Source organism: Epinephelus moara, chromosome 17 (genome assembly GCF_006386435.1).
Source record: "Epinephelus moara isolate mb chromosome 17, YSFRI_EMoa_1.0, whole genome shotgun sequence".
NCBI lineage: Eukaryota > Metazoa > Chordata > Actinopteri > Perciformes > Serranidae > Epinephelus > Epinephelus moara.
Genome location: NC_065522.1, coordinates 23,795,137 through 23,805,699, shown reverse-complemented (window position 1 = coordinate 23,805,699; position 10,563 = coordinate 23,795,137). Strand labels below are relative to the sequence as shown.

The window sequence follows — 10,563 nt, the reverse complement described above, 5'->3', positions numbered from 1 at the left end:
ACGTTTCAAAAATCACAACAATATGCACACTTGAGTGGTTGTTTGGAGGCAGATTTTAATTAGAATAATACATAATCACAACCCTCTCCCACCCTGTCCTCTCTTCCATCCATAAATATGTACATAAATCATTTTACTGTCAGCTCTAAATCTGATCTACCCGATAGTGTCCTTCCACGGCCTCTCTTTGCCATGTGTCGGCTTGGCTTTAGCTGATGCTGCAGCCATGGGTTGGGTCTGCTTGAGGGGATTGTGGGTAAAAGTCTGCCTCAATGGACCTGCGGAGAAGACATATGAACAGTTTCAGTACACACACACAGAATGTCAAAGCCTTGACAGCGAAGAGACAATCATGCTATCGGCTTTTTTCGTGCTAAACATACAAAAAAAATCCATAAATCAAATACTGACTTCTTCAAATGTCTTACTTCGTCTAACAGAATAGTAAGTTTACTATCATGGAAGATAAAGAAACTAGGGATGTGCGCTATTAGTCGTCCAAACGATTAAACGTCCGCCAGTAGTCGGTTAAGCCAATTAGTGTTTAATTCACGTACAAGGCTGCTTAACTGTCATGCAGCCGCCCACCACTAGTGGGTGCTACAGAGCCATCAGACAGCAGTCCCCCTCTCCGCGGTAATGCTCAAGTAGACTGGAGTTTTAAAACAGCACGGTGGGAAATAAGAGCGATGTCCTCTCGCAAAACCAGCGCGGTTTGGTAATACTTCACAACAATCACGACAATGACCTCGCAAGATATGGTTCCACTTAACTTTGTCGAAGGTAAAGGCTTCAGGAAGTTAATGCAATATGCTGAGCCTGAATACACCGTGCTGAGGCCGGGACTGTTTTCCTTTTGTTTTCCTAGTCGACTAGTCTTTTCGTTTAGTCGACAGGGAAATTAGTCGCCAGGAACATCCTTAAAGCCAAGCTCACCTTACACGATTTTCACCACGATTTTGACGTCACAGAGGATCTTGAGAGCCACGTTGGGAGGTGGTCGGAGGTGAGTCGGCAGATAGTCTGCCACAACGAGTCCTCGTGTGTGAACGAGCATACGAGTAACTCGCCCCCTCGTCTGCGACTGGGACTGAATATCTGGCATGCTAGAAAACTGGAGAAGTCTGACACGACTGACAAAGAGCATCAGCCAATGAGAGGCGGGATACGTCCCACGTCAGCACGCAGGAGGACGGAAGAGATGTGAGGACAGGCCGCAGGGTTGCCAGGTCCGCTTATTAGCCGCGACTTTGGGCTTACTTTTTGTAAAGTCACTTACAAATATTGGTAGTCGTGGTGGGTCACAGTTTTTTGGGCTTGTTTCTAAAGTGGAGTTGCTTATTTGGGCTTGCTCTCTAAACGTCGCCTTTCTCTATATATATGTCCGTCGCTTCTTTTGGGCTTGTTTCCATAGCCCTGGTTGCTTGTTTCTCTCCCAAGATCTGGCAACACTGGCAAGCCAGCAAGCAACAACAACAGTGGCGGTGTCCACAGGATCACAGGGAGCGCGTTGTGTTTGGATCCAGGTCCTGGAGGCAGATCTGATTCAACACTGGGACGAATATCCATGCCTTTACGATGTGTCAACTCCAAGTAAAAAAAAAAAAAAAGTTTGGTGACGGCACCACGTTATCCTGGGCTCTGTCGGCGAGGGCTCGGTGGAGAAATCACACACAGGTCGTAACGCAGTTGGCGAGACTCCGGATGACAGAAACACACGTCGCCAGGTATGAACACTCAAAAGATTACAATAGCCTTCGTGACGCATTTTGCTGGGTGAAAGTCGTGTAATGTGAACTAGGCTTAAAGGAAACCAGAAAATGTTCACATTTGAGAGGCTGAAACCGGTTAACTTTTGCTGTTTTGGCTAAAAAAAAAAAACACTGTTCATTCCAATTTAATTTTATCCATATAGCTCAATAGTACAAATCACCATTTGCATGATTTGAGGGCGTTACAACATACGACACCCTTCGACCTTGTCCCTACCCCTCACGAAGAAACTTCAGGAAGAGCAGCTGACAAGGAAGCGCCCCCCACAACAGATGTCGGGTGTACAGAATGATTAATCTGTCAAATGACTGACTGATTAAATGTGCAATAATCAGTTCTGCTCTAAAGACTTATTTTGGAAAGTCTACCAGGTTTCAGCCTTGATAAGCTTTCATTCAAGGCTCCAAACACTCATATCCATCCATCCATTTTCATGCGCTTATCCAGGGCCAGGTCAGGGGGGCAGCAACCTGAGCAAAGCACCCCAGACGTCCCTCTCCCCAGCAACGCTTTCCAGCCGATCAGATGCCCGAACCACCTAAACTGACCCCTTTGACGCGAAGGCGCAGCGGCTCTACTCCGAACTCCCTCCGGATGTCTGATCTCCTTAACCTTTCTCTAAACCTTAGAACTTTTATTACAGTTTTAAGGGCTTGTGGACTCAACAGCAGCACATCTGTAAGCAGATTCCAAAATGTGTATCTTCTTCCTTAGCTGCAGTCTGCCTCCATTTAATCACAGCTTAACCTGCCCTAAATACAGAGCAACTTTATGTATGTTATTTTCACATTCAGGTAATGGTTTGTGATTAGCTGGCTCTCAGTCCTGTGTAAAGAATTTAACATTAAAGGCAAGACAGCACTCATAATCCCCATTAATACTTTAGTTTTACAATCAGCATTTCACCCCCCCCCAGACTTATTATTGCAATAACTGGCTCTGGACACAAGGGGGAGCACCTCTGCCATGTCTACATCAAGACATCATGAAGTCTACTGAACATATTGTATTGAACAGGGTGTCTACAGGTATCGAACACTTAAATTTGATGCTTTTAAAAAAGCATTTCAGGACAATTTCTAATCAAATTTAAGACTTTTTAATGGCATGCAAAGCCTAATATTTCTGAAACTGAATTTAAGACATGTTAGGATTCTTTACGGACATGAAGACACCTTGATGGTAAAGAAAACTAGTCATGGAGTTGTTGTGCACTTTTAAAAACATGCAAGGATTGTAATATTATTGAGATGATTATTATAGCCAACCATAACATTTCCATAATTCCACCTGTCCATCTTCCACTTCTCCTTTCGAAACAACTCAAGCCAGCCGTTTCTCAGTGCTTGAAATAAAGTAAGGAGTAAAAAGTCAGTCTATATGAAGCTAATGAGGTCATGATGAAACTGACCTTTAGCAGCAAGGTCAAGGTGATTTTTGATTCTTCTGTCCCTCTCCTCCAGCTGCTGGGCCAACTGAGCGTTTTTCCAGCCTGGAGGAAAAATAAAGACACAGTTACAACATGTACAAACACCAGCATAATCAGTGTTGCTGTGAGATGCATATTTAAACATGTACCCTTCTTCATGCTTTGGAAAAAGCCGTCATTTTGGGGCAGGTCGGAGGCCGGGTGTTTGATCCTCTCTGGGATCCTCAACCTCTCTCTGACCAAGGGGTGTCTGAGCAGGGCCACTTGACCCAAGGAGAAGCAGTTGGAGGTCAGCCAGTAGGTAAACACCGCCTGAGGTTTGAGAAGAAAGATTTAGACTAAATCTGCAGCAGCAGGTTAAAAAGGGGGGGGGGGGGGGGGGGAGTTTTCAGCGTGTATCTTATTTTATAAGTTTTATGTGTCTAACTGACTTAAGGGAAAACAAGTGTAAAAAATAGTCCAGTATTGAGAGAGAGAGAGCTGCAGCCGGCAGCTGCGAAACATGCTGCAGTGTAACCACACGGGGCATTTGTGCACCTGAAGTCCACTGAAAGTGTTTATTTTTGTCACTGACAGGCTCAAATTGTTATTATAAGTGTCTAGCAACATTATGGAAAGGATCCCTACAGAGATAGACTTTTTTGTTAAAGAGTAAGATCCTTTCTCTTTAACCAGAAACAGCCCTGAAATCTTCATTGCTAATTCCACCAACCTGTGAATAGAGCCAGCATATTTTCAGAACTAAGCTAAGCTAAAAAAGTAAGGAAATTTGTGTTTGGTAGATTATTTCTTTGTTGTAACAATGCTTCTTTGCAGTAAATCTTATACCGCTGGAAAGCCTGTTTATTTCCCTTTTAAATGGTGCCACGTTTGTAAGGAACATGCATTTGTGGGATGAGCAGCAGAGCTGAGTATGTGGGTTGCACCCATGAAAAATTTGCCAGATCTTCTCTGCCAACGCCAAACAACTTTTTTTTTGTTGCTGTTGCTATTGACTCTTGTTTTGAGCTTCTGATACCTGTCAGCATGGGCCCTGCTACAGTGATCAGTTGGTGTCTGCTCCAAGAATCGGCATGCCAGTTTTGACTGATCTGGATAGGGCCCGTGCGATTGGGCAACTTCAAGCTGGTGTTCCCAAGTTGCTGCATTATTTGGAGTTAGCCCTAGTACCATCTGCAAACTGAAGGCCGTCTGCAGTCTGTTCCGCATTGTCTGGGCAGAGAGCCGTCGGCCAGATCATCCTGCAAACCTTGACTGCAAATCTGTCGAAGACAGTTCCTAAGTGCCGACAGGTTGAGGAAACGGTCTTCTTGGGGTGCCGTCTTCTTGGGACGGCCACTTCGCGGCCTGTCTCTGACATCCCCAGTTATATGGAACTTGGTCTTCAGTTTGCAGGTGGTAATGCCGCAACTTGGTTTTGCGGAACACCAGCTTGAAGTTGCCCTATCGCACCGGCCCTAAACAGATCAGTCAAATGTGGCATGCCGATTCTTGGAGCAGTTGACAGGTACCAGAACTCAAAACAAGAGTCAATAGCAACAGCAGCAGCAAAAAAAAAAAAAAAAAGCCGTTTGGCATTGGCAGAGAAGATCTGGCAAATTTTTCATGGGCGCAACCCACATACTCAGCTCTGCTGCTCATCCCACAAATGCATGTTCCTTACAAATGTGGCACCATTTAAAAGGGAAATAAACAGACTTTCCAACAGTATAAGATTTATTGCCAAGAAGCTTTGTTGCAACAAAGAAATAATCTACCAAACACAAATTCCCTTACTTTTTGTGCTTAGTTTATTTCGGTGAATTTAAGGTTAATTTCAAACAAACCAGGGTTGGTGATTGTTGGAAGAGTGGAAAGACAAACCAAGACAGTTTTTGTGAGCTTCATTTTGCTTCCTTCGACTTTGAATGAAGTGTGTTTTACAATGATAAAATTACTGTTTATTTAAATGGAGTTGGTGGGTTTGGTGATGTTGATTTCAGAGCTGTTTCTGGTTAAACAAAAAGGATCTTACTCTTAAAGAAAAGGTCACTTTTAGCGGACGTACAATCACGTTGCGAACATACGGGAGACTAGGGTCTTGAAAAATACCAAACAATAACTGATGTGGGTGAATGACTGACTGACCGTGGGGAAGTTGATAGTGAGGGGAAGGATGATAAAGGGCATGATCCTGAACACAGTCTTCATGGCTCGCAGGTTGGGGTTGTCGATACCAGACTCTGCACCCAACTAAAAGAGACAAACACAATGTGTTGATTATTAAGGAACGCAACGATGATAAAAACCAACTATAAAATCTCCAGGCTGACCTCCAGGATGAAGAACATGGTTCCAGTGACGGCCAAAGGCAGGATATAAAAGGGATCTGCTGCCGTCAGGTCTGTAAACCAGAGCAGGCCTCCCGTCTGCAGGCTGGGCACCGGCAGATAGGCCATCTTCCTCAGGGCGATGAAGAAAGAGACGAAGACTGGTGCCTAGAGGAACGGACGGAGAAGTGATTTGAAAAAACAGCTTACACATAATTTTGGCTTCATGGGCAAAATCTTAAAATTTGGGAATATTGTGATTCAAGTGAACTGAGGAAAAACTACACTCCTGCACCTCCTCTTGGCTCTGGTTTCAAGCTTTAAAAGATCAAGCCTGTGACGGCAAACTTTGGCCGATCGCAGGTCATTTCAGACAGAGGGTGTTCCTACTGGCTGTTCTATAAATGCAGATGTGTGTGAACGTCCGTTCAGATGGCGAAAGCCTGATTCAATGGAAGAAAGTCCTGCAGAGAGAGTTGCTATTCCAGCATTAGCACCAGCTGCCTACACGTGAAAGCAACCCGAAAAAGGGCGACGTGTTTCAGAGATGGAGAAGAAGTGTTGCTAACAGTTTAGCTAACCACAGCTCTCATTACTCTTCTCCAATTCTGCCTCTTTAATGGCTCAGTACAACATCACAGGGGAAACAGTATAAAGACACAAACTGACCTGCACCATAGGTACTAGGAAGCCACGGAGAGGATTTACATCATGCTTCTTCTGGAACAAGTTCAGGTCGGTGTAGGCTTTGGCAACTGGAGCATGCAAACAACAGATCATGACAAGTTGGTGAGGCTGGATTATTCTTTTTCAAGCACACACACGTAAACATCTAAATCATGACTGAGAAGACAAATGCGATAAAGAAAGGAGGGCGACATCTTACATTCAAATTTGTTTCCGCTCTGCTTGGCCTCGTTCATCCTGGTGGTAAGTTTGGTCATCTCGGGCAGAACATTGTTCAGCTTGGCTGCCTCCCTCTGGCCCTTCACTATGACTGGAAACACAGCCAAGCGAGCCAACACTGTACCTGTAGGGATTAACAGGAACAGGAAGTAGAGGAAGAGGATAAGAAAGGACACAGGAAGTACAGCAGGCATCGTTTGAATCACTTTAAATGAGACTTAAGGGGAAAAAATCACCCTCAGATACAGATATAACTGCCTGAACTACTCTCCCGAAATGCCTGAATAGATGCTGCAGCCATTAAGTGATAACTATTAAATGAATCCCAGAGTAATTTGATGGTTTAATCAGTTTGAGTGCATTTTTGGAACATGAATACATCCTTGTTTCTTCTTCCTTTGTGACAGTAAACCAAATATCTTTGGGCTGTGGACAAAACAAGACCTTTGAGGACCTCATCTTGGGTTTTGGGAAACACTGATCAAAAGTTTTCACCATTTTCTGACATCTCACAGACCGAACAACCGTCTGATTAATCGAGAAAATAATCGACAAATGAATCAATAATTGCAGCCCTGGCCGACACACTGATATATAGATGGTGTTGCTTACCTGCGACTATGGCCCCCCACCAGGGCAAACCAAGATCCACATGCATGAACTCTAAAATGTTCTGGATCAACCCCACGGGTGTGTGGCTGGCCAATCCCAGCTCTGCTAAACTGACTTCTGTGGTCGCAGCCTGCAGGACCTCCACTGCGGTCGGCGCAGCATCAGCCATCTGCTCAACAGCTGGCTGCGATAAAACAGGAGCAGAGTCCATGGACAAAAGCTCAGGGGAGGAATCCAAGACTGGACGAGGAGGAGAGACGTCCAGTACTGGTGCTGCCGTGGAGACGGTTTCTGCTGTGATCTGAAGACATCAATGGAAACGGATTCACATCATTGAAGCTAGAAGGTAATTGATGATTTAACCTCAGATGTCGCTTCAGCTACCTGTTCAGTGATTGCTTGTGTGATGATGGGGGCAGGTTCAGAGGCATGCAACACTGGAGCTGCCATGCTTCCATCCTCAGGTGGGATCTGGAAATATCAATAACGCCAGCTCTTTAATTTGACAAACACTCGCTACATTATAAAATCTCATATTCTGGCCACAAGATGATTCAGTTCACTTTGACTGATTTCAACACGTCATCTCATTTTTGTCATCTTTTCCCCATTGTCCAATCGGGTGATTTGAGAGGCGGGTCTTCTGTGATGGTCACGACAACAAGTTTACAGTTGTTAAACAATGGGGGACAAACTGGTGGTAGACAGCAGGTTGTCAAACTGCCCCTGAGTCATCCTAAAATATGCCTGGAAACAGCCATGATGGAGGAGAAGCTCCTGGACCAACTGGTGGTACTCCCCATGACACACCCTCTTTTTTTAGGATCTCATGTACCCACACAGATCTCTGTTTATCAGCCTCTCACTCTCAACCAGAGCTACGGCAAGTACCTGTATCACCTGTACACCAACTCACCTGTGAGCTGTTGTGCCTGACTGCCACTGCATTCACCCACAGGAACTTCCCATGTTGTCTGCGGCCAAGCACAGTCCTCGCGGCAGCACTGTGACACTCAAACACTGTGTGCAGGTGAGACTTCTGGAGCAACCGCTGCTTGTGAAACAGAGAGACAAAGCGTCAGCCTGATGGAGGCGTTACACGAAACTACAACGTGATGATGGCACATATGGGGGCTGTTGCTGTGTCACATGACATCACTTAGCTGCAATTCAGAACAGGCAGAGCTAAACTGGAACTGTAAGGAGTTTAATAAATGCAGTTTCTTTGTAAGTTGAACCTGATTAGAGCAAAAACAATTAACAGACAAATATTTTGGTCATACGTTAATCATTTAAGTAATTTAGCAAGAAAAATTATACTTTATTTGGTAGCAGTTTCTGCTTTATTCAGTTTAACAAGACTGTAAATCGTAACCTTTGAGTTTTGTCTTGCGGGTCGGATAACATTTGCAACATCTACATTTTAACTGATTAAAACTATAACCACTAAATAACATTGACAACGTGACATTTATATTTCTTATTTTCCTACAAATCATATTCCAGATGTGCGGGAGCATGCTTGTTTGGTTCAGACCCCAACAAAAAAATCACATTATCACAGTTTTTACATTTTTTTTCAGTGGAAATAAAATGCAAAAATTACCATTCTCACAAAATCAACTTATTTGCAATTGCAGTATCTGACAAAACAATCGCAAGACGATTTTTTTATGGCATATCGTGCAGCCCAAGAGTCTGCCGAGCAATGCTTTTTTATGGCATATCGTGCAGCCCAAGAGTCTGCCGAGCAATGCATCTATAATTTTTTAGTTCATGCAACTCATATTACCTCAGATAACAGAACAATTCACCCGCCTACATTACAGACAAACCCACCGCATCGACTGAGCATAAAAGGCACATTAACTTAAACACTCAAGCTTTAAATTGAGCTCTGAAGTGTGTCAAATAATCCTCTTTATGTGCCAAAAATATTAAAAATATCAATATAAAAATACAGGAAAGGAATTAAAAGTAACATAAGGTGTGTTACAGGTAGAGATGCATGGTATATTAAATCAAGGCTACATAAAATGGAGGAGGTTGCATGCACATACGTGTCACTGAAATCAGTCAAAGACAGAACAGAAGCTTCCACAAGTTGACAGTAAAACAAGATTTATTTCTAGAGTAAAAAAGCCAATCTTCACTTGAAGCTTCCTAACTGGAGCAGCTATATGTACATTAAATGAAAGCTTGTCGTCCATCCATATATCCAAGGACTTGTATGAGGACACCCTCTCAATGAATTTACAGTCAGGAGTGAAAATGCTAAATGCTGATGACCTGCGTTGTAGAAATCCACCATTTAATTGAGCTCTATGACCAAAACATCAGAGAAACCAGATGTGCAGAAGGGTCAAGTTAAAGCTCGGTGATATCTGGTGGCATTTAGCATGTGTCTAGAGGACACGGCGGTTGTCTGATTTAGATTTAAACCCCTACACCACAGGTAAACTAACAGCAGAGTAACAGCCCCACAGTCTTTACAGAAGGAGACATGTTGTGGTAGTTGCTCACAATGCTAACAGCTGCTAGCATAGCCCTGCTAGCCTGTCAAGCAACAGTACATTTCAATAATATTAATAACCTTCTAGTGACTTGTCATGTATTTCTGTGCTTCTAGCCACACTGCCCACTGTGTTATCGTTTAGAGAGCTGGAGGTTTACAGCTACTTTAAACACCGGAGGACTCTGTCTTTAACACACAGGCTGTCTCTGTCAAAGTCACACAGAAGGCATGCACTCGTTACGGCGCAGCTAGGATGCTAGCCGGCTAGCGAGTTAGCCGGGCGAAGTCGCCGTTTGTGCCTTCGTTTCAGAAGCAAGGATAAAGTGCCGGGTGCGAAAGTGTAAAGAGGACCTACGTGGTTCCAAATGTCTGAAAGGGGATGGCTGCCTCGGCTCGGTTTCCCAGTCTGTCTCAGGAAACATCTTGCTAGGCAACCCGGAGTCACCCCACTCCTGATGGCAGCCATGTTGGAAAATAAACCTGCTACGGGAAGCGTGAGGGGTCAATGTTCCTGAGTGTTCGCGAGCGTTACAGCTGTATGCAACGAGCTTCGCCAATGTTTGGTGTTCTTGTTCAGGGTAAACAGGGCCATGTTGTACAAATATAATACAATTACTATTTTCCCAATGGTATTTCCTCAATTTCACAGTTTATACAGTTGAAGAATATACGTATTAAACCAGTACATTTTGAAACAAATCTTGTTACAGACACATAGAAGCACTAAATGCTCTTACCAGTGGTGAAATAAGTACATATACTACTTGACTGTGTGACTAGGATTAGACTTGAGTGCAAATCTATTACAGTGTGACTGTTTTAGTCTGACGTCTTTGCAGGTTGATAAAGAAGTTTCTGCAGGCTCAGTCTGATCTGCTGTCTGTCTCTGGTTCTTTGACTGATCTGCCGGGAAGATGGTCCAGTGGGAAAGGACACCAACTGACTGCTTTTTTTTTCTTTCTTTTTTAGCATGCAGGCTGTTCAACTGACTGCAGGTGACAGAGGAGATGAACATGCAA

General features: G+C 43.9%; 1 protein-coding gene across 2 annotated transcripts; it reads right to left on the bottom strand.

Moving 5' to 3' along the window:
• Nucleotides 1-35: 35 nt before the first annotated feature.
• oxa1l (OXA1L mitochondrial inner membrane protein) lies at nucleotides 36-10,033 on the bottom strand. 2 transcript variants are annotated; one of them, XM_050067169.1, is made up of 11 exons: nucleotides 9,900-10,033; nucleotides 7,946-8,080; nucleotides 7,414-7,500; nucleotides 7,030-7,330; nucleotides 6,398-6,541; nucleotides 6,181-6,266; nucleotides 5,515-5,679; nucleotides 5,330-5,434; nucleotides 3,352-3,514; nucleotides 3,185-3,265; nucleotides 36-278 (listed from the first exon to the last, which is right to left on the bottom strand). In XM_050067169.1, the coding sequence occupies exons 1-11, from the start codon at nucleotides 10,008-10,010 to the stop codon at nucleotides 157-159; spliced, it is 1,500 nt and encodes a 499-aa protein (XP_049923126.1). In that variant the 5' UTR covers nucleotides 10,011-10,033; the 3' UTR covers nucleotides 36-156. The 2 variants fall into 2 exon arrangements, with proteins under 2 accessions (XP_049923126.1, XP_049923124.1); XM_050067167.1 differs by having other exon boundaries at nucleotides 7,946-8,083; nucleotides 9,900-10,032.
• Between the last annotated feature and the right edge of the window lie 530 nt (nucleotides 10,034-10,563).